Source organism: Protopterus annectens, chromosome 7.part1, assembly GCF_019279795.1.
Source record: "Protopterus annectens isolate FY-2018-M chromosome 7.part1, PAN1.0, whole genome shotgun sequence".
NCBI lineage: Eukaryota > Metazoa > Chordata > Ceratodontiformes > Protopteridae > Protopterus > Protopterus annectens.
Window position 1 is genome coordinate 374779059 of NC_056740.1, and position 24975 is coordinate 374804033.

The window sequence follows — 24975 nt, forward strand, 5'->3', positions numbered from 1 at the left end:
CCTATACTATCCAAGGATGCTTGGTTAGTCACCCTAGAGTTAAAAGAAGCCTATCTGCACATCCCCATAAGGGAGTCATGCAGGAAGTATCTACGTTTCAGGGCAGGATCTATGCATTATCAGTTCTCTGCACTTCCCTTTGGCTTACTACTGCACCCAGAGTTTTCATAAAATGCCTGGCTCCAGCCATTGCATACTGCAGGCAGAGAAATTTCCAAATTTACCCATACTTGGACGACTGCCTGATTCAGGCAGACAGTCAGGAATTGCTGTTGCAGCACCTGACATTTGTGAAACACCTTTTCACTTCCTTTGGGGTACACCATCAATGAAAATAAATCAAAACTGGTACCCAGTCAAAAAATTGTATTCCTGGGAGCAAGCTTGGGCACAACATCCCAGATGGCTTTCCTCACTTCAAAAAAACAAGTCTGTCTGACAGCCTACTTCAAACAAATGGCTACCAGAACCCAGCTATCTGCAAGAAAAATACTGCAGGCCCTAGGGTTCATGGCCTCATGTATACTGCTAATTCCATGTACAAGCCCGACTGAAAGAACTCCAGCTCTATTCAGTCGCTTACCGCTTGCTCAGAGGTGACCTTTGCCTAACATACAAGGCCATGTCAAACCCAGATTTGATGAATATGCTTCACCTCAAAAAATCTAGATCCGTCAGAGCCACAAGGGCGGGAGACTTAAACCTCGACACGGCTATTAATAGGACGTGCTGGAGGGATAGATTCATCACCCAAAGACTCCCTATGCTGTGGAATAAAATCCCGGTATATGTGAGGCAGAGCATCTCGCTGGCCTTGTTCAAGAGAAATCTTGACCAATGGATGGGAGATCGCAGATATACCCCAGGGATTACCTCAGTGTCACTGCTCAACAGAGGCACAGCAAAATAATGGGTATAGTTCCCCATACTAAAGGGGTGGTGTAAGCCACAAAACTATGGGCTAGGCTTGTAAATGCCCTCGGGCAGATAGCCTAGTATGAACCTATGAGCCTAAGACTGCATATGAGGAAACTCCAGTGGTGCTTAAAATGTCTTTGGTGCCAACATTCTCAGGATCTGGAAACCGACATTTCCTGTCATACCCTATCTAAGGACAGAGTTCCTTTGGTGTGCAGAAGCATGCAACCACAACAAGGGACTGCCCTTTCTCAACCCCATGCCATCCAGACCCAGCTACAGACACATCAGGCTGTGCCTGGGGTGCACACATGGATGGCATATGCATTCAGGGCCACTGGAGCCCAAGTCAAATTCATCTGCACATCAACCAAAAAGAGATGCTACCTGTGCAGAATGCCTTGACAGCTTTCAGATCCCTTCTCTTTCCAGGACAACTGCTAATAAAAACAGACAACACCACAGTTCTGTGGTACATAAACAAGCAGGGGGGAACCCACTTCTACCCACTCTGCAGGTTAGCCATGGCCCTGTGGCACACGGCCTTGGACATGCAAGTTCATCTGCAAGCACAATTCCTGCCAGGCAAACAAAACTCACCGGTAGATGACTAAAGCAGAAATGTCCTAGACCTACACGAGTGGCAATTGGAGCCCAGCACCTTCAAACTTCTGATTCAGAAATGGGGGATCCCAGAGGTGGATCCCTTTGCCTCCCCCTACAACCACCAGTTCAGCAAATTCTGCACCAGGAATCCTCACAGCAGGGCCTGGAAAGTGGATGCCCTATCTTTTCAGTGGGTAAATCTCTCAATCTATGCCTTTCTCCCTGCCCCTTCTCTCAAGAGTATTACTCAAGATAAGACAGGACAGACTAAGGACAATTCTGATTGCAGCAGACTGGCCATGCCAGCACTGGTACCCACTCCTGCGCAGCCTGTCACTGGTGCCACCCTGGCACCTACACCAAAACCCCCAACTCTTCTCTCTCAGCAGGAGGGACAGATTTTGCATCCACAACTGCAAACCCTAAATCTTGCAGCATGGCTTATTCCTTGATTTCTTCCCCAGCAACCCTAAGCAAGCAGTTGCTGGACGTTATTCTTGAAGCCAGAAGAACCCAGTACAAGAAAATCGTATGCTGATGAGTGGAAAAGGTTCTGCTCCTGGATTTAATCTAAAGGAGAGGAATCATAGATAAACTTACTAAGCTGGGCATAAATCCCTACGTCACTCGATGGGTTGCCAACTGGCTTACTGACAGAACCCAGACTGTAAAAGTAGCCGACTCCAAATCCAGCTCCAGACAAGTGACAAGTGGAGTACCTCAGGGTTCAGTCCTGGGACCACTCTTGTTTGGCATCTACTTCTCTGAAGTACAGGCCAACACTAAGGGACTCTGGCTAACAAAGTTTGCAGATGACTGCAAACTGGGAGCCATTATTGAATCCCCAAATGATGTGGATATTCTACAAAAGGGCCTTACAAAAACAGATGCCTGGTGCCAGAGACATGGGCTCAAGCTTAATGCCAAGAAATGTATAGTTATCCCCTTTGGAAAAAGACATGTACCCATGAATTACCACATAGGTGGCAGGACACTAAATGTCGAAAGTGTGATCAGAGACTTAGGGACACAGGTGGACAGTGGTCTCACTTTCGATAACCACATCACCACAAAGTCAGGAAATCCTTCTATGTGACGCACCTCATCGCTAAGGGCTTTTCATCCAGAAAAAAGGAAGTCATTGTCCCACTGTACTCATCCCTCATTAGACCCATTATAGAGTGTAATGCCCCGTTTGGCATGTACCTGACAAGACATCTGCAACAGCTGGAAAGGCTACAGAAATACCTCACGAAAAGAATCACAGGCCTAAAGCAGATGCCATATGCTGACCGTCTAAAAAAACTCCAGCTATACTCTGTGGCATACCGTCTACTCAGAGGCGATCTCTGCTTAACATACATGGCCATGTCAAACCCTGAGCTGTTGGACATGCTCCACTTAAAGAAATCCCAATCCCTCCGAGCCACATGCTCCAAGGGTCTAAACCTTGTCATCACAATGAACAAAACATGCTGGAGGGATAGGTTCCTGACCTAGAGACTCCCCATACTCTGGAATAGACTGCCCATGCATGTCAAGCAGAGAGCCTCATTGGCCCTCTTCAAAAGGAACCTTGATGATTGGATGGGAGATTGGAAATTCACCCCGGGGTCATGTCAGTCACCCTGCTAGACAGGAGTCCAGAGAAGTAAATATTTTGGGAAGAAATATCCAGGGAATTGTTATGGCTAGGTTTGCATAGGCCCTAGGGCCGATAGCCTAGTACCAGCCTATGAACAACGCTGCCCTCCCTGCCTCTAATCCTGGATTATTTAGCAGATGTACTCCACAAAGGCCTGTCCTTTTCTTCCATTAAAAGGCATGCCTCAGCCATTTTGGCTCATTACAACACTGAGCCACCTCTCTTCTTGCACGCTCTTATCAAACAGTTCCTGAGAGGGGCAAACAACTTAAGGCCACCAAAGAGAGCTCCCACCCCTGGATGGGATCTTAACTTTGTACTGGAAAAGCTCACACTTCCACACTTTGAACCTGCTGCATCAGCTGAGTTAAAATTCCTCTCTTGGAAAACAGCCTTGCTTCTAGCCATCACTTCAGCTAGAAGAGTGTCTGAACTATAAGCACTCATGGCTGTGGAACCCTTCATTATTTTCCATGCTGACAGGGTTTCCCTCAAGACTAACCCTTCCTTTATGCCTAAAGTGGTGTCCAGTGTGGCTCTCAACCAATCCATCCATTTGCCAACTTTCTTCCCTTATCCTCAAAATAAAGGGGAGAGGATCCTGCCCTCCCTGGACATGCACAGGCAGCTCAGATTCTACCTTGGTAGGACCAAGCCCTTCAGAAAATATGACCAGTTACTAGTCAACTTTGCAACAGGGGCAGAGGGTGAGGCCATTTCAAAACAAACAATTTCCAAATGGATAGCACACTGCATCCATTTCTGCTACAAGCACCATGGGAAGCCAACCCCCAGGGGGTCATAACACACTCCACTAGCGCAACATCTACCTCTACAGCATTTCTCAGGGGAGTCCCTACCAGGGACATCCTGGAAGCTGCTGCCTGGAGTTCTGTACACACCTTCATCAAGCATTACCACCTGCCTATCTTTTCCATATCCAGGGCAGGTTTTGCAACAACAGTCCTGCAAGGCATACTAGCCAGCTCTAACTCTTCTTGACTGCCTCCGCCCTTCTTCAGCTTTGGGAATCCACCCAAGTGTGATGACTGCAACAGTGAAACACGAAGAACATAGTACAGTTGTGTACACTTACCATAAATGTAGATGTTTGAGTGTATTCACTGTTGCAGTGCTGGTTTCTCTCCCTCCAGCCCCCTGATCTCTCACTCACTCACTCCTCTCTATGGCTATTACTCACCCCATCTCAGGTGTATTGCTATCGGTATTTTACTGGTGGTGTTTTCCCCACCATAACTTAGCTCCCTATTTGGTGGACTCCTGACATTTGGGGCAAGACAAACTGATGTAATGGTGTCTGCTGCCTGTTTTTATACCCCTGACGACCTGATGTCAGTCCTGGAGCGACAGCATCTGACGCAAAATGCTAAGTCTCTGGTATTCAGGATGACTGAGGGCTACCTGCAGGCAGATAAACCCAAGTGTGATGACTGCAACAGTGAATACACTTGAACATCTACATTTATGGTAAGTGCACACAACTGTACTTTATGTGCTCAGCCCTTTGACTTATCTACTGCACCATGGTTTTCGCAAAATGCCTACTTAGATGATTGCCTCATTGGGTCTATATCATATAACCGAACGTCCTATTTAGCGAATGCTTATTAGTCGAGCACTAATAAGCAAAAACACTAAGTCGTGAATGTTTCTTTCAGCGAAACATTTCACTGGGATAAAAAACAGTTGACCAACCCAGCGTACCACAGAAAAACATCAAACAAAACGACAGGGGGGGGGCTCAGTCTTAGCCCCCCCAGCTAAATATACCAACTCCGAGATCACACAGTGCAAATCCCCGATGATGGCTGACCAGTTGTTTTCTCAGAGAAAGGTTTCGCTCAAATGAACGTTTGCTATTTAGTGTTTTGGCTTATTAGTGTTCGACTAATAAGTGTTCGCTACATAGGACATTCGACTATATGATACAGACCCCTTAGATGATTGTCTCATTCAGGTAACAGATCTTGAAAAACTCAAAACTCAAAGCAGATGTGCTTTTCACCCAAAATATAATGACTTCAGTGAGGTTCACCATCAGTACCAAAAAATCTGACCAACCCCTCAAACAAGATTGTTTCTGGGAGCTGTACTGGACACGTCTCTTCATAAAATATTTCATCCTCAAGACAAGGTTACCTTTCTAGTTCTGTACTTCAGAAAGCTCCTTGTCCATCACAGCCAGAGAGTATCTCAGAGCCCTTGGTTTCATGGTTTCTTGCATCCTTATTTATCTCTCTGACCAGGCTGCATATGAGGAAACTGCAGTGGCACCTCAGAAATGTGTAGTGTCAGAATTCTCAGTCCTTCACCTTCAGGATAAAGCTTCTTCCTTGTCTCAAGAAAGAGTTTGCCTAGTGGGCCCAAGCATGCTCCTTTAATCCAGGTCTTGCCTTCAGGTTCATCCATCAGGGCCAAATTTTGACAGCAGATGCCTTGGAAATTCCGCGGTGGTGGTGCTGCGGTAGCGTTGTCGCCTTACAGTCAGACGCTGTCCGGTTCGATTCTCAGCTAGAGCATCTTCTGCGTGGAGACATGCGTGAATGGGTGTACCTTCGTTGAAGGTTGTTAGTCAGGGCTGGTAACTCGGCAAGTAAAAATCAACTACTAATCATTAGCGGACCGGAGTTCCGCTGTGGCAACTCCTAACCGGGAAAAGCCAAAAGACGCAACAATGCCTTGGAAATAGCATGGAGAGGCCCACTACAGTAACTTTCAGACTCAAGGCAGACAGGATTCTCAGTTTAAAAACAAACACATCAACGTAAAAGAACTGATGACAGTCCAAAATAGCCTGATTGCCTTCAAAGAACAATAGAAACCAGGAGTCCTCCTGGTAAAGACAGACACTACAACAGTTATGTAGCACATAAACGGCAGGGGGGGGTGGACTCGGTCTTAGCCCCTTTGTCACCTAGCCACAGACCTTTGGGAAACAGCAATCTCCCTAGGATTGCACCTTACAGCAGAGTAACTACAGGAGAAACAATCAACTGGTGGATCACTTCAGCAGGAGCCTTTCAAACCCCTTACAATTGGGAGCTGCATTGGGAAGTTTTTTCAGTGTAGCCAAAGAATGGGGTGTGCCACAGATAGACCTTTTTGTCACCAAAGAAAATAATCATTTGGAAAAGTGTTGCTCCAGGACCAAAATGCGGTCAGCCTAGAAGAGAGTTGTCTTTTCCTTCCCCCCCAACACCCTTGGTCCTCTGTGTACTGCTGAAGATAAGGGAAGAGTGGTCAAGGGTCATTCTAATAGTCTCAGATTGGCCAATGTAGCACTGTTACTCCATATTGCACAGTCTAACCAACAGGGAACCATGCTTGATGTCACAGAGAGTGGACCTGTTAACAAATCACAAGGGCAGCATCCTACACACCTACATGAACACTCTCAAATTGACAGCTTAAATATGATCCCATGAACCCATGGAAGGGGCATCCCTCAACAAATAGATCCTGGACATTCTAAAATAAAAAAATAAAAAAAAAAAAAGGCCAGGAGACCTTGCACTAGTAAATCTTACTCTGCTAAATGGAATACATTCATTATATAGTGCAGACAAAAGGGATAAAGCCCTCGGCAAGTTCATATCCCTTTGATCCTGTCAAACTTATCAAGCCTTTTTGAAAAACAACTGTCTTAGTCCTCTGTTAAAATCCATGCTTCGGTTACTTCAGCCTGTCTATTCCCCTCCTCTCATGAAACAGTTCCTGAGAGGGGTTGTCCACATTAAGCCCCTGAGGAAACCTCCTGTCCTGCCTTGGGGCCTCAGTTTTATTTTATTTATTTTATTTTACATTTGTTGACCGAGCTAGTCTAGCTGGAGATATTTCCATTTTCAGTAGAGGCCCGGGGAGAAAAGCTCCACAGAGAATACAATAAAGGAAAACATACTTGTGTTTTAAAGAAAGTTTGAAGAGACAAAAACTAACAACTCTACAGTTACTTATTATTACTAAGTGAGTTAATTACTGACTCACACAGTTACAGTCCAAAAAAAAAAAAAAAACAAAAAATACCTATACAAACATAAAATACTAAGTATGATAAAGATATTAAATGAAATAATTACTACCACACACAGTTAAAGTCCAAAGACATTATATAAAGTTAAAAATACTTTGTAAGATAATGATACAGGTAGGAAGTAAGAGAAAAGAGAGCTAAGAATAAGGGAAATTAGAAGTGGTTAGTTATGGAAAGGAGAGCAAGTAAGACAGTCGGCAAGCAAAGAGAGCAAGTGAGACAGTCAGTAAGCAAAGAAAATAATTAGTAAGACAAGTGGCAGAAGAAGAGGAAAGCCAAGTGGACAATGGAGTAAGTAAGAAGTAGGAGATAGTTATGAAGTAGAGTATAAGTAGTGGAAAGTTAATCAAGTTTACTACAGGTGCACAGCCAGTGATTTTGGAAGTGCAGTTTGTTTTGTTTGAAAAGAGGTAATGATGTAATCTTTGTTACGTTTCATTCTGGAGATGCTCAATCTCCTACCTTTTCAGCCAGCTGCTTCTGCAGATATAAAATTCCTGACCTGGAAGACTGCTTTCCTACTAGCCATTACTTCAGACAGAAGGGTTTCAGAGCTTCAGGCCCTTATGTGTGTGGAACCTTTAATCATTTTCCACCCAGAGTTTCTCTTAGAACCAATCCTTCCTTTATGCCCAAGGTGGTGATGGAGATCTCTGTAAACCAGACCATGCCCTTGCCTACATTGTTTCCTAACCCTCAAAATAAGGGAGAAGATATCCTTAACACTCTGGATGTGCACTACTACTTGGATAAAACCAAGAATGTCAGGAAGTCAGACCAGCTTTTTGTGGCCTTTGCAGGTAGCTCTGAGGGGAGACTGGTTTTAAAGCAAACAATATTCAAATGGATCTCCCATATTTTGTTATGGGCATCATGGTAAGAAGCCTCCTGATCCTGTGAGAACACATGCTACTAGGGCTTACTACTACATCTGCTGCCTTTCTTAAAGGAGTGACCACTAAGAACATTTTGGAGGCCACTACTTGGTCCTCTGTGCATACCTTCACCAGGCATTACCATCCTCCTACCTTTTCCAAGTCCAAAGCAGGGTTTGCCACTGCTATCTTGCAAGACATCCTTTCCTCTTCTTAATCTTTCTGTCCACCCTCTTTTCAGCTGTGGGAATCATCCCATCAATTAGGACTGCAACAGTGAAACACAGTGAACATAGTGCAGTTGTATACACTTACCGTAACTGTAAATGTTTAAATTATTCACTGTTGCAGTATTTTTTCTGTCCCTCCTTCCCCTCTTGCATATGGGATAGTGGTGGTTATTCTCCTTTTTAGTTCCAGGATGCTCCTTCCTCCTTGGCACATACTGTGGAGTCTCTGGACTTAGGCATCTGACTTTAGGGACCTACTTGGGGGGGTATCCACTGACTTAAGGAGGAGGAGAAAAATTATCTTGTATTTGGGCCAGCCAAGGTCTTCCACGGCAGGAAATCTCATCATACACTCAAACATCTATATTTGTGGTAAGTGTACACAACTGTACATTGTTCAAAGTTTCCCCATAAAAAATCCCATTGTATGGAATCAAATGTTTTCTTAAAAAAAATACCAAAATTGCTGTGGTGGGGATGAGGTCATTATTTGATATTTGAATGACATTACTGACAGCTGAAATAGCTACATAGCCATTGTTGATTCAACAAACGGTGACCGATGAAAATGAAAACTGCTTCTTGAGGAAGCTGTGTTCTTGATCTGAATATGAGTGGCATTTCTCAGCAGGACCAATACCTATTGTAGGTGGTCTCTCCTGGCTTGACCTTTTTGAGGTGGATCAGTTGGAGATACAGAGCCTGTTAGGTGATATGTTTGGTTACAGTTTAATTTCATTATTAATGAAATAAATAGATCTGCAATTGATAAATGTTAAGTGGTCTTTCTGAGTTTTGGCATCACAGTAATTCCAGAAGCTTTCAGAAGAGTGGCCATTTCTTCTGTTCATTTTCCTGAAAAGGTATTAAAGAGAGGAGGCTTTTACAAACTGATAGATGAACTGCTTGGGCTTGTGGTGATGCTCTTCGTGTTTCACTGTTACAGTCATCACATTTGGGTTATCTTGCTAGAGGTAGCCCTCAGTCGGCCCGAATACCAGAGGCTTAGTATTTCTGTTGCTCCAGGACTGATGTCAGGTCGTCAGTGGTATAAAATCAGGTAGCCGATGCAATTACATCAGTCTTTCTTGCCGAGGAGCCCGAAGCAGAAGCAGTTCACACGGGTGCTGGTTGGCCGCTACCTGAGTTTTCATTTCTGAATTGACGTAGAAGTTTACTAAAGCTAAGTACACTGTTGTCTCACCTGTGGAAAGCAAATACCATACCGAGACTTCCATTCTTACTGTGTCACCTGTTTAGGCCCATACCACGACATCCCTCACTGTTGCTTTTGTGCTTTGTTTGACACCAGAACTATATGTCGTTGGGCCCTTATTGTAGCTAGATATTTTTGCTCTCAGTCCTCAAATTCCGATATGGCTTTGGTAAGCCATCCGACTACCAATCTTCTAAAAAACATAATGATAAAGACAGAGACGGAAATCACAGGTTTAAAACTGCCAACGACGCTTCTGCTAAGCTACTCGTTAGTTCTCCGGTCCTCAGTGAGCCCTTTCGTAGCCCCTGATTCCTGCTTCTGTGGAGTTGCAGGCCACTGCCGAGACCATTTCGGAGTCTGGTATGCCATGAGACTCTTCTTCGACTAAGGATCCTGCAGATGTCTCTACCTTGGATGGGTCCAGAGCCGCTGACCAGGCACCGGCTTCCAAGGAAGTTCTTTGCACTACCAATACTCGACACAGACCGACTTCTTTCGCATCTTCAGTTCTTTCCTAAAACTGCTGAGTTTCTAAGGGCCAGGGTATGAACTATGCCCAAAAAAAATGACGACCCAACCTCAGGCACCTGCTTCCTTGCCGCAATCTCAAATGCTTAAAATGGCAGAAGACCTTATTATGCTTATTCGGAGAAGCCAGGCTACCCCTTCCAAAAGAAAGAGAGACTTGTCCCCAGTAATTTTATCTGAACAGGAGTCCAGTGACTCTGATTCTTCTGAATATGAAGACATGCAACCCCTGTCTGCTTATGAGGATTCTGATGCAGAAGAATCCATTCCTTCTGCCTCTCCACCCCAGCATTTTTCATTTGGGGAAACCCTTCATACCTTAAAGGAGCATTTCCAATGGGAATGTCAAGACTATCCTCAGTCAAAAAAGAGACTCTGGGAATTCTTATATTTACTACAGCACAGACCTTTGGCCATTCCTCCTTTCCTTGATGTTGTGGATGATGTTTTTATGGAATCCAGTTTGACTCCCGACACCCTTCCTCCTGCTCCCAGGAAACCTGACAGGTACTACAGAGTCCCTGACTCTCACAAATTCCTTTTCAAAAATTCTACTGCTGACCCAGAGGTCGTCTCTCAAGGACCTAAAGGAATTAAAGCTAAGAATCCTACCCCCTCATACAGGGATTCCCGAGTTTTAGACAGATGGGGTAAAAAAGTATACATCTCTGCTACTCTTGCTATTAGAGCATTACACTGTCAGTTCCACATGCTGGAATATCAGCAGCATACCATGGAACTCCTCAAACAAAAAATATCTTCCTTTCCTGGTTGTGCAGAAAATAAAGAATTACAAGAGAATATGCATTCTGCAATTCAAGTTACTAAGCACACCTTGCAGTGTGGCTTTGACGCCCTAAAAGCATCTTGCAGGGCAGCAGTCACTGGTTCTGTCCTTAGAAGGCATGCTTGGTTTAAGGAACAGACCTTGCCAGACCATGTCAAATCCAAATTATTGGACACCACTGAACAAAGACAATTTATTTGGCACCAAGGCAGAAGAGCTCTTAAAAAAGATGGAAGAAAAAGCTAAATCTATGCAGACAGTTAAAAGACTTCTTACAGGTCCAGCCTCCAAGGTTCAGTAGGCATTGCCCCCCAAGCACTGGTCCTTTCCTGCCCCCTCCAAGCCATCTCAGCCCAGATCCAGGGGAAACAGACCCCCACCCAGACAGCAGCCCCAGAGAATACAGAGATCTAAGCAATGGAGTTCATCCTCTTCAAAAGCAGGGAGTGCAAAGCCACCCCCTTATCGTAAAAACTCACAATGACTTTACACCTCCACCCCTTACCTCTGCCCACCTGCTTGTGCCCATAGGAGGAAAACTCTCCTTCCATGCAAGCAACTGGGCCTCTATTACCAATAACTAATGGGTCCTCAACATAGTGTCCCAGGCATACAAATTTTATTTCCACACTCTGCCAACCCCAAAGGGATTCCTAGATCTTCCTCCAAACCAGTGGGCAGAGGCCAAAAAGCAAGTCCTTTCCCTGCTCTCCATGAGGGCAATACAGCCTGTTTTTGCAGAACAGATAGGCCAAGGTTTCTATTCCAGACTCTTCCTGTTACCCAGAAAAGAGGGCACCTGGTGCCCAATCCTCGATCTATCCATTCTAAACGCCTTTCTGGTGAGACCAAAATTCAAAATGCTCACCCTCCAGCAGCTTTTTCCTATGCTTTCCAAGGATGCTTGGTTAGCCACCCTAGACCTAAAAGAGGCCTGCCTACACATCCCAATCAGGGAATCTTGCAAGAAGTATCTACGTTTCAGGGCAGGATCTATGCACTTTCTGTTCTCTGCACTTCCCTTTGGCTTATCCACTGCTCCCAGAGTTTTCACAAAATGCCTGGCTCCAGCCATTGCTTTTTGCAGACAAAGAAATATTCAAATTTACCCATACTTAAACAATTGCCTGATTCAGGCAGACAGTCAGGAAAAGGTGTTACAGCACCTGGCCTTTGTAAAGGATCTACTGACCTCCCCTGGGGTATACTATCAACGAAAAGAAATTAAAACTAGTCCCCACACAAAAAATTGTATTCCTGGGAGCAAGCCTGGACACAACATCCCAGATGGCATTCCTTGCTCCAGAAAAACAAGCCTACCTGACAGGCTACCTCTCAACTAGCCACCAGAACCCAGTTATCCACAAGGAAAATCCTGCAAGCCCTAGGGTTCATGGCCTCCTGAATTCTACTCATTCCATATGCCAGACTGCATACGAGGAAACTACAGTGGTAACTAAAAAGCCTTTGGTGTCAACACTGTTCAAGACCTAGAAACTATCATACCAGTGATACCTTGTCGAAAGAAAGATTTTCTTTGGTGGGCAGCAGCATGCAACCACAAGGGACTTCCCTTCTCACAACCCCATGCCGCCCAGACCCTCACCACAAATGCATCAGATTATGCCTGCGGTGCACTCCTGGACAGCAGGTGCATTCAGGGCCATTGGAGCCCAAATCAAATACATCTGCACATCAGCCAAAAAGAGATACTAGCTGTTCAGCACACCCTGACAGCTTTCAGACCCCTACTCTGCCCGGGGCCTCTACTGATCAAAACAGACAACACCACAGTGATGTGGTATATCAACAAGCAGGGAGGGACTCACTCTTATCCTCTCAGTAGGCTCGCCATGACCCTTTGGCACATGGCCTCAGCCATGCAACTACACCTGCTAGCACAATTCCTGCCAGGCTCCCTAAACTCTCTGGCAGACACCTTAAGCAGAAACCTGCTAGACCCACACGAGTGGCAGCTAGACCACAGAACCTTCACCCTTGTAACCCAGAAATGGGGCACCCCGAAGGTGGACCTCTTTTCCTCCCACTCCAATCATCAGCTCAGCAAATTCTGCGCCAGGGAACCTCACAGCAAGGCCTGGAAAGTGGATCTCTATCCTTCCAGTGGGTAAACCTCTCGGTCTGTGAATTTCCCCGTCTACCACTCATTTCAAGGGTACTGCTCAAAATAAGGGAGGTAAAATGAGGGCAGTCCTGATTGCCCCAGTCTGGCCACGCCAGCACTGGTACCCACTGCTGTGCAGCCTGTCACCCCTCCCACCATGGCACCTACCTCAGAAGCCAACACTCCTGACCTAGAGGAATGGAGAATTTATGCATCCCCAATTGCAGACAGTCAGCCTGGCAGCCTGACTTATTCCCTGACCTCTCCTCAAGCTGCCAGCCTAAGCAAACAAGTCCTAGATGTTATACGTGAGGCCAGATGCTCCAGCACTAGAAAATCCTATGCTGACAAGTGGAAAAGCTTTTGCACCTGGATCCAGGCTAAGGGAGCCAAAACGGCACAGCCCTCCCTACCCCTCATCCTGGATTACCTAGCAGACCTACTACACAGGGGTCTATCCTTCTCTTCTATTAAAATTTATACCTCTGCCATCTCTGCTCATTACAGGACAGAACCACCTCTCTTCTCACACCCTCTCTTCAAACAGTTCCTAAGAGGGCTAACAACTTAAGGCCATTCGGGAGAGCTCCTACCCCAGCTTGGGACCTTAACTTCATGTTGGAAAAGCTCACCCTACCCCCCTTTGAATCTGCAGCTTCAGCAGAGTTAAAATTCCTCTCTTGGAAGACACCCTTGCTTCTGGCCATCACTTCAGCTAGAAGAGTATCAGAGCTACAAGCACTCGTGGCTGGTAGATCCCTTTGTCATTTTCCATGCTGACAGGGTCTCCCTCAGGAATAACCCATCCTTCATGCCTAAAGTGGTGTCCAGTGTGGCTCTCAACCTATCCATTCATTTACCCACCTTTTTCCCTAACCCACAAAATGAGGGAGAAAGGATTCTGCATTCTGTAGATGTGCACAGACAGCTCAGATTCTATTTGGACAGGACTAAATCTTTTAGAAAAACTGATCAATTGCTAGTCAGCTTCACAACAGGGGCAGAGGGCAAGGTCATATCCAAACAAGCAATCTCCAAATGTCTAGCACACTGCATCCATCTCTGCTACAAACAGGACAAGAACCCCCCCCCCCCCAAGGGGGTCAGGACACATTCCAGCAGGGCAACCTCCACCTCTGCAGCTTTTCTCAGAGGGGTCCCCACTAGGGACATCTGTTCATGCCTTCACCAAGCATTACCAAATACCTATCTTCTCCAAATCCAGGCCAGGCTTTGCCACTGCAGTCTTGCAGAGCATCCTAGCCAGCCCTCAGCCTTTTGACTGCCTCCACCCTTTTCTTCAGCTTCGGGAATCAAGCCAAAGGTGATGACTGCAACAGTGAAACATGAAGAACATAGTACAGTTGTGTGTACACTTACCAGAAATGTAGATGTTTGAGTGTATTCACTGTTGCAGTCCTGGTTTCCCCCTCCACCCCCCTTGTCTCTCTCTCTCTCTCTCTTTTCATACTGGGAATTTTTGGTATTTACTTTCTACTGATAGTGTACTTCCATCATAATCTAGCTCCCTATTTGGGCCTCCTGACAGGGCAAGAAAAACTGATGTAATGGTGCCGGCTGCCTGGTTTTATACCAGTGACGACCTGACATCAGTCCTGGAGCAACAGCAACCGATGCAGAAATACTAAGCCTCTGGTATTTGGGCTGACTGAGGGCTACCCCTGGCAGGTAACCCAAATGTGATGACTGCAACAGTGAATACACTCGAACATCTACATTTATGGTAAGTGTACACAACTGTAGTTTCTCATTAGGTACTGATATGATAGCTGCTTGAACTTCTTGTGTACTTATTGGGGTTGAAAGATGATTGAGGTCTTTGGTAGATTGAGTTTGTAAGAAACTGTTTTATCTCTGCCCCCCCCCCCCCTGTTTTGCTTTTTTAAGCTCCTCTTTTTTAGCACTGGGACTTGTAGAATGACAAAAAGGCATTATTTATGTCACCTTTTTAGTGAACATTTGAGAGCCTTGTGTAATGGACAAGAATCTGTCTTGAAGTAGTCTGTGGGCAAGAAGTCTACCAGGCATGTGATTCACAGGACACGCTTATACTGCTTCCCTTTGTATTTGTGACATTTTTTAGTTATTATAGCAAGTTCAGCTTTATATTCCTTAATTGCCATCTTCTTATGTTGAGTTGCCCTGCAAATGTGCACTGCTTAGATGGAGGCTTCCAACAAGTTTTATGGTTTGTAACTGACATTAACTTTTTGTTATGGTGCATATAGTTTTAAATTCAAACTTGAAAGCCTTCCACCATACAAAAGTTGGCATACTGTCATTGTGGTTAAGCACAGGTGCTGGTTTACTACTTTGATTAGGAAATTTCCCTGTATCTTTGTTTTTCAGTATTAAGGGATTGATGTTGAGGGATCAGTGCTTTCAAGGCTATTTAGTGTGTGTGTGTGTGTATGTGGGGGGGAGGGTCCTGATACTGTCACTAGAAGCACATCCTCATGATCTGGTAAATAACAGGGTAAAGTCTGATGTGTTCTCCATTATTTATTGTTTTCTTACACAGCAACTAGTAGTCAATTTTGCTTTGTGATAAAGACCATGAAGCTATAACTATATGTCCAGGATATCCAGATTTAGTATACTCCAAACATTACATATACACATATGTGAGATATTCCGTTAATATAACCTGCCTGCACTTATGTATTTTCCTACTCTGAAGTGATGTGTTGTTATCTGTAAAAATATTGAAATTCCCTCCAGCAGAACTGAAGCATCATTCCATTTGAATCTATTCAAGGAGTCACTGTAAAAAAAAAAAGGGGGGGGGACCACACAGGAAGCCATAGATCATGGAGGCATCTTTCTGGCCATCGCAGAAATTAAACAAAGCAGTGATACATTGATGCTCCTTGACATTTCATGAGTACAATGTTTTATACCAGCCTAGATTCTTGCAAATTGATAAAATCATCCCTATTTGGATAAGATGAAATAGCTGGGCTTTTTTAATACATTGCTATGTTAGTCTAAGAAAAGGTATCTTGTGGGTCTTTATACAATGTTTGCTTTTTGATGGGCAGCTGTATCCATATAGCACAATGTTTGATCAGTTTTTGTAGCTACTCTGTGTTCATAATGAGACATTTCAGCAACATTAAAGAAGAAAATTGTCATGAAAAACTTCCTCTAGCAACTACAGAAGCGGAAAGCAACCAGCCATCAAAGTTTTCCCATATGTAGTTAACTTACTAATCACCTTTCTAAGGACTGTACTAGGTTTGTTAAAATATAACTATAAATTCACCCCAGGGGGGTTCCACCTGTGTTCTCTTGGACAGAGGCAATAGGTGCTGATCATGAAAATAAAGGTAGAAACTTGGCTAGGCTTGTAAGCGCCCAGGGCCATTAGCTTAGTAACTTCCTATGATAGTGTGGTAGGACAGGATTCACAATGCAATGGGATTAATACAGTTTATAATGAATGAGTGTCTTGAAATCAGTGAGTGTCACACAGAATAAGCTGTCTGAGATATAACAGCGCAGTGGTGCAGCAGTTTGCATTGTCGCCTCACAGCAAGAGGTTCTCCAGTTCAATCCTCAGCTGGGGTGCCTTCTTTGTGGAGTCTGCATGTCCTCACTGCATTTGTGTGGGTTTCCTCTGGGTGCTCTGGTTTCATCCCACACTAAAAAGACATGCGTCTGAAGGTTTTCTCCTCAGGCCTCTGCTGAAAATTGGCTCGTTCGAAGTCAGACTTTCCCGGTAAACAAATATTAAAATAAATAAAATAAAACTTAAACAAACTAGCCTGTAATGCATAAATCTTAGTTTCTCGTATGTAGAACTTAAATTTACTTTTCAGGATGTTTGGGGTGGTGAGATTGTCATAATAAAGGTTAATAAACATAAATTAAGAAAGAACAAACACCAGCATGTAATGGGTTACAATAATAGAACAATTTGATTTGATATGGTTTAAAGGTTTTATTTTATCAATTTGTTTAGCTATGCTGTGTCCATTCTGCTTTCAAAAATATATGTTCTTTTTTTTTTCTTCTTCATAGGCTTTGGCAACAAAAGCACCTCCACAGGAAAAGGTATGTGAAGAGCCCAAGAAAAGTCCCGAAGTAGATGAAGAAGAAAAAGCGCGTCTCAGTGAAGAGCAGCAGAAACAGAGAGCTGTATCCCAGAAAGATTTGGTATGCCTATTTTTTCTAGTATTCCTTACTGTGCTGTTTTATGATGTTCTTCATCTCACATTGCTGCAGTCCTTACATATGGGGTAGTCCGCTGTCCTCGGTCGGCCCGAATACCAAAGTATTAGGCTGACGTCGGTCATGGGCGCTCAGATCTGACATCAGAGCGTCAGGGTATAAAAGCGCATGACCGACGTCATATCCTCAGTCTTTTTTGCCGCATGGTCCGATGCAGAAGCAGCGTTGCAAATGCCGTTTGGCGTTCTGAAATTTTCATATTCTGAGTTTCAGACCGAAACCAAGTTGGGCTAAGTACCCCGTTGGGGAATATTTTTGTTTTTTCTTGCCTCAGTTAATTCCGGATGTCAGAAAAAGTGAATAATTGTATTTCTTGTGGGAAACAGATTATCACTCTCTTTGCATCCCTTGTTTAGGACCGGACCACTGTCGGTTTTGTGCTAGGTTTAATAAGCGCACTATAAAAGAAGGTTAGATTGTGCTAGGTTAGTCTTTGGTAAGCGGTGTAATTATAATATGCCGTCGGATCCTCCGGCAAAGACAAATCCTTGAAACCTAGACAGGTTGATTCGTCCGGTCCTGCAGAAGCTACAGTGGAGCAGGCGGATCCGGCTGAAGTTTCTGTTGAGTCTCAGGGGGAAACTTTGATTTTGCAGGATGTGGCCTCACAGGAGTCAGGTCAAGCTGAAGGGGCCTCTCAGGTTACTGTTCTCCCTTCTATGCCTAAGGTGGTTAGGCCTTCTGCTACTATTTCTAAGGCTTCTTCTAAGGGCAGGTCTGTTTTGCCTTCCTCTGGTGTCCCTCCAGGTAATTCAGGGTCTGTGCCTAAAAAGCACATGCTAAAATGGCAGAAGATTTGATTACTTTAATTAGAGGTTCTATGCCCCCTCCTGATAAGAGGCCCAGGGTGGAGCCAGAGTTGGAAAGTTTGGATCAGGCCTCAGATGACTCAGACTCTTCTGCTGAAGACATTCAAGATTTTCCCCCTTATTCGGATTCTGATGCAGAGGATTCCACTCCCTCTGCTTCTCCTCCAGAGGATTTTTCATTTTCAGAAACTCTGCGTTCCATGAGGGAGCATTTTAAGTGGGAAGGACATGATTTCTCTGATTCACGGAAGAGGCTTAGGGAATTCTTGTTTTTACCACAGCATAGACCCTTGGCTATACCTCCTGTCTTGGATGTTGTTCAAGATGTTTTCTCGGAGGCTTCCCTTAATCCAGATTCTTTGCCTCTTGCGCCAGTTAAACCGGACAGGTATTATAGGGTGCCTGAGGCTCATAAATATCTGTATAAGAGTCCTAGGGCGGACCCAGAAACTATTAGTCAGGGGCCTAAGGGTGTTAGAGCTTCTGTTGTAAAGAATCCGATTCCTCTAGATAAGGAAGCTAGAGCTTTGGCTAGATGGGGTAAGAAGGTGTATACCTCTTCTACTTTAGCAATGAGGGCTTTGAATTGCCAGTTTCATATGTTGAAATATCAGAATTTCCTCCTTTCTCAGCTAAAATCTAAAGTGGATGCTTTGGCAGAGGGCATAGAGTGTAAAGAATTGCAGGATTTAGTACATGTCTCTGAACAGGTGGGTAAGCATTCTTTGCAGTGTGGTTTTGATGCTGTACATGCCTCTTCTAGGGTGGCTGCCACTGGTTCAGTTCTTCAGAGGCACGCCTGGCTTAAGGATCAGAATTTGTCCGAGCATGTTAAGACTAGAATTCTGGATGCCCCTTTACAGTCTGAAGTTTTGTTTGGTCCCCTGTGGAGTCGGTTTTGAAGAAAATGGAAGACAAGGCTAAGTCTATGCAGACTGTTAAAGTTTTTTGCAGGTGCAACCTCCAAAGTTTAGTAGAAATTGGCCTGCTAAGGGGTGGACCTACCCTTCTTCTGATTCTCAGTCTAGGGGTAGATCTAGACGTGGCAGGGGCAGAGCTCACAGTACATTCAGGCCTAGAACTTGGAGTTCACCTGCACAATCTGCAGGTGAGGGCAGGGGCCAGTCCTTTCGTAAACAGGCCCAATGACCTGCATTTTCAGCTGCCAGATTCTTCTTCCCTGGCAGCTCCTTTGGGAGGAAGGTTAGCACTCTTCAAGCAAAACTGGCTTTTAGTCACCCAAGACAAATGGGTATTGGACATTATAAACCGAGGCTACAAGTTCTATTTCCATACATTGCCTCCTTTCAAAGGCATGCCAGACGTTCCTCCTCGGCAAAGGATAGAGGCTCACAAGCAGATTTCTTTACTTCTTCAAAGAGGAGCTATTCAGCCAGTTCCTCTGTCAGAAGTGGGACTAGGATTTTATTCTCGCCTGTTTCTAGTACCAAAGAAAGGGAACACGTGGAGACCAATTTTGGATTTATCTATCCTCAACACTTATCTGGACATTCCAAGGTTCAAAATGCTAACGTTACAACAGCTTTTACCTCTGTTGGGAAAAGATCACTGGATGGTAACTCTGGATCTCAAAGAGGCTTATCTTCATGTTCCTATCAGGCCCAGTTGCAGGAGGTACCTGCGTTTTGGCTGGAAATTTACATTATCAGTTCTCTGCATTGCCCTTTGGCTTATCTACTGCCCAGAGTGTTCACAAAGGTTCTGGCTCCAGTGATAGCCTTTTTCAGGTTAAGAGGAATACAGATTTATCCTTATTTGGACGATTGCCTGATTATTGCACAACACAAAGATGAACTTCTGCATCATCTACAGTATGTGATGGTAGTGTTAAGATGCCTAGGGTATTCTGTGAACGAAACAAAGTCCAGTCTAGTACCCTCTCAGGACATGTGCTTTCTGGGTGTGAGACTGAATACAGCTTCCCAGATGGCCTTTTTGACCCCGGACAAACAAAGAAGCCTTTCTCTTTATTTCCATCAAATGTCTCTACAGTCCAGGCTGACTGCAAGGACAGTCCGTCAAGCCTTGGGGTTCATGGCATCTTGTATTCTGGTGCTTCCCATTGCCAAACTGCATATGAGGAAGCTTCAATGGTATCTCAAAATGTATGGACACAACACTGCCAAGATCTAGACACTGTCATTCAGATAATACCTTGCATTCAGAAAGAATTTTTGTGGTGGGCTCAGGAATGTCACCTAAACAAGGGACTCTCTGTGACCCGACCAGAGGCGAGTCAGATTCTAACGACAGATGCCTCAGACAAGGCTTGGGGAGCACACCTCAATGGGAAATGGGTGCAAGACACGTGGCCTGTCAGACTTCAACATTTGCATATCAACTTAAAGGAGATGTTAGCAGTCCAATTTGCACTGATGGCTTTCAAGGATTTACTTCACCCAGGACAGGTGTTGATTCAAACAGACAACACTACTGTCATGTGGTACATCAACAAGCAAGGGGGAACCCATTCTTACCCTCTTTGCAGACAAGCGATGATTTTGTGGGAGACTGCTGTCAGTTTACACCTCAATCTTCAGGCAAGGCTTCTACCAGGAGCACAGAACTCCTTAGCGGATGTGTTGAGCAGACAAATTGTGGATCCTCACGAGTGGAAACTGGATCCTCATGTGTTTCAAAAGTTGACAGTGTTATGGGGGACTCCAGACATAGATCTGTTCGCTTCTCCACTAAATTACCAGTTGCCAAAGTTTTGCACAAAAATGTTTCATCCCACAGCTTGGAAGGTGGATGCTCTATCATTCAGTTGGAGCAATCTTCATGTCTATGCCTTTCCACCTCTGCCTCTCATTCCCAAGGTACTCCTGAAGGCCAGAATGGACAAGCCATCCATGATTCTGATAGCGGCGGATTGGCCTCGACAGGACTGGTACCGACTACTGAGGAGTTTGCTCCATGTCCTCTGCCTTTGATTCCGCATATTTTGTCTCAGGAGGGCAATCACTTCCTCAATGTCAAGATTCAGTCTCTGCATCTCACAGCCTGGCATATTCTGTTTTAGACCCTGGAGGGTCTCAGCTTCCACAACAAGTTTTGAATGTTATTTTGGAGGCCAGAAGGCCTAGTACAAGGAAAGTTTACGCTGATAAATGGAGGAGATTTTTTCTTTGGAGCAAAGCGAAGGACTTTGATGTTTCCAAGCCTGATTTAAGTGTTTCTCTTCAATATCTTACTGAGTTATTGGACAAGGGTTTGTCTTTCTCCTCGATAAAGGTTCATGCTGCAGCCATTTCTGCTAACTATGACTGTGACCCTCCTTTATTTTCCCATCCTTTGTTTAAACAATTTCTTAGAGGGGCAAAGAACATAAGACCCCCGTAGAGCTCCTACTCCTGCTTGGGATCTCAATTTTGTGTTGGAAAAGCTTACTCTACAACCTTTTGAGCCTGCAGCTACTGCCGAGTTAAAGTATTTATCATGGAAGACTGCTTTTTTGTTGGCCATTACCTCTGCAAGAAGGGTTTCTGAATTACAGGCCCTTATGGCAGTGGAACCTTTCCTGATTTTTCATAAGGATAGGGTATCTTTGCGTACTAATCCTTCCTTTATGCCTAAAGTGGTTTCTAGTGTGGCCTTGAACCAAACTATTCATTTGCCTACTTTTTATGCAAACCCCCAAAATAAAGAGAGAAGATTTTGCATACTTTGGATATTCACAGGCAGTTACGTTATTATTTGAGCAGAACCAAGGGGTTCAGGCAGTCTCAGCAGTTGTTTGTTTCTTTTGCTTTGGGTTCTCAGGGAAAACCTGTTTCAAAACAAACTATTTCTAAATGGATTGGGTTTTGTATTTCTTTCTGTTATTCCCATCATGGTAAGGAGATTCCGCTGGAATCAGACCTCATTCCACTAGAGCTACTGCCACTTCTACTGCCTTTCTAAGGGGGTAGCTACAAAGATATTTTGGAAGCAGCCACTTGGAGGTCAGTACATACTTGTTCCAAGCATTACCACCTGCTTCTTTATTCTAAGTCTAGGGCTGGGTTTGCCACTGCAATATTACAGGGCATTTTAGCAGCCCCTAATGCTTTATGATTTTGCCATCCTCCCTTTACCTCTGCTTTGGGATTCTACCCATATGTAAGGACTGCAGCAATGTGAGATGAAGAACATAGTACAGTTTTGTACCTACCATAAATGTAGATGTTCAAGATCCACATTGCTGCAGTCCTCCTTCCCTCTGTAGTTTGGCATGGTTATATGGTTTGGGTGATGGTTGTTGTTGGGCATGTTTTGGGAGGTATCCTGTTTTTGGGCTGTGGCCTTTCTTTTTAGGGCCTTCTGACATCTGGGGCAAGAAAAGACTGAGGATATGACGTCGGTCATGCGCTTTTATACCCTGACGCTCTGATGTCAGATCTGAGTGCCCATGACCGACGTCAGCCTAATACTTTGGTATTCGGGCCGACCGAGGACAGCGGACTACCCCATATGTAAGGACTGCAGCAATGTGGATCTTCGAACATCTACATTTATGGTAGGTACAAAACTGTACTTTTTTCTTATCCTATCTTTATGTAGTTCATTTTTGCAGTTATTTTTTTTTCATTTCCATTTTTAGTCATCATAGTCTGAGAAATATTGGAAATTCTTGTTTTTTGTGGAGGACTCCGTAAACTTACCTGTTTAGTCTTGTATCTGGACTGTGCTTTGTTGTATGCTGAAATTTATTTTTTAGGGTTTTTCTGTCATACTGAATAAAAAATAAATGCTTCAGTGCAGAAGTTGCTTTTCTTTTCTAATATTGGAGCATCACTGTCCCTCAGTGAGGACCCTTAGTTTGGTTGCAGTTTTGTATGTCAGCATTGAAATGGTATGCATGCATATTTACATTTTAGCTTGTAATTTCATTGCATGAGTTTTTTTTCCTATCATAGTATTTATTTTATAATCAGAATGCCAACTTTACATAATGAGAGAATGATTACACCAAAAAGAAATGGTAATAAAAATTTTTGCAAATGATCTTTAAGTAAGGCCTTTAAATGAGAACAGTGTTCTAATTACCCTGGAAATCCACATCTCACCCACACCACCAGCAAAGGTAACTGCCATGAAAAGCTTCTCCAAAGCTGACTTTGGGCTCCTAAAAACAGAGGTGACTAACTTCACGGTACCCATGCAAATGGAAAATAGGTGCACGACCGCCGAATCATACACCAATGCACTGTACAAGCACATACATAAATACATGGATCTAGCCATACCCAACAGAACCAAGACGCTCTCCTCCAAAAAAAGGAAGCCAGTCTGGTGGTCCCCTGCCATTAACAAACTCTACAATAGGAGGAAGAAACTATTGCAGAAAAAGGTGAGGTCCCAAGACTGGAAGAACTCCCTTATTAGCCTCAACAAAAAGTTAAGATCCCTCATCAAAACTTCTAAAGCTAGCTATGAAGGCAGAATTGCGGCAGACACTAAAAACAACCACAAATCCTTCTATAGTTATATCAGGAATCTCCACGGCAATACCCAGTTTTGCGCTGAGTTACTGCACAATGGTACCTCCTATACCTGGCCAACAGATTCAGTGCCAACTTTATGCCTCCCCCCAAAGGACCAATCACAATACTGGAAGAATGCCAGGCACCCAGCATTACTGCAGCACAGGTGAAAGCTGCATTGTCCAAGGCCAAGAATACAGCTTCCATGGGACCTGACAATATCCCTGGCTGTGTTCTACATGAACTACAAAGTGAATTGGCACCACACCTGTGTGCCCTGTTCAAACACAGCCTCACCTCAGGCTTTGTCCTTACAGAATGAAGTACTGCTACAGTCATCTCTCTCCATAAAGGGGGAGCGACTACAGACCCTGGGAATTATCACCCCATTAGCCTGATGAGCCTGATGTATAAGGCTATGGAGAGCATCATCATGGACCACTTAACACTGAAATCATTATAAGAGATCTGGGGACACAGGTTGATGGCAACCTCTCCTTCGACCACCACATTGCCACTGTGGTCAGAAAGTCCTTCTATGTGGCACATCTCATTACCAAGGATTTTGCATCCAGGAAGAAAGAGGTCATCTCCCTCTCTCTGCTCTTCCCTCATTAGACTAATCATAATGTATAAAGACCCATTTGGCATGTACCTCACTAAACACCTGCAACAGCTGGAAAGGCCACAAAAGTACCTCACGAAGAGGATCCTAGGCTTAAACACATGCCCTGCATGGACAGACTAAAAAAACCCCAGCTTTTTTCTGTCTCATATCGTCTATTAAGAGGCGATTTCTGCTTGACTTACAAAGCCATGTCTGATCCAGCCCTGTTAGAAATGTTACACCTAATCAAATCCCAATCCCTCCACAGCACACACTTCAGGGAACTCAACCTCATTACCACAATCAACAGAACATGCTGGAGGGATAGGTTCATAACCCAGAGACTGCCCATGCTCTGGAATAGACTTCCCATACATGTCAACCAGATCACCTCTCTGGCCCTTTTCAAGAGAAATCTCGATGAGTGGATGGGAAATAGAAAGTTCACCCCGGGGATCACTTCAGTGGCTCTACTTGATAGAGGCACCGGGAACTAACGGCGGCATGATGCCAGGGCACTTTTATGAGCTAGGCTTGTAAAGGCTGCAGGGCCGTTGGCCTAGTACAGACCTATGAACCTATGTTCTACTACAGCTGCAAATAACAGATAAGTATCATATTTTCTCAGTCCTCCCTCTGAACTCATCATCATTGTTCCGTAGCTGATGGGTAGATACTCTCCAATATATGTTGATTTCATTTAAGCAAAAGTATTTTTTCTTTATTAAACAGGTATGTGGATTGATCCTCAGTAGGACCCTTTTTACTGCGATCCAGGATGTTTTTAAAGCTACTGAGTAGACAAATTCAGTAGATAACAAAAGTTGCTGTTTCA

The 24975-nt window shown here is 44.3% G+C and overlaps 1 protein-coding gene across 2 annotated transcripts in view; it reads left to right on the forward strand.

The window, feature by feature from the left end:
* The window catches only part of RPAP3 (RNA polymerase II associated protein 3), a 1123208-nt gene that overhangs the window by 393010 nt on the left and 705223 nt on the right, over positions 1 to 24975 (forward strand). For both annotated transcript variants that reach the window (XM_044078821.1, XM_044078820.1), the window contains exon 8: positions 17029 to 17163. In XM_044078821.1, coding sequence (XP_043934756.1) covers positions 17029 to 17163 — 135 coding nt within the window. The remainder of the gene's footprint in view (positions 1 to 17028; positions 17164 to 24975) is intronic.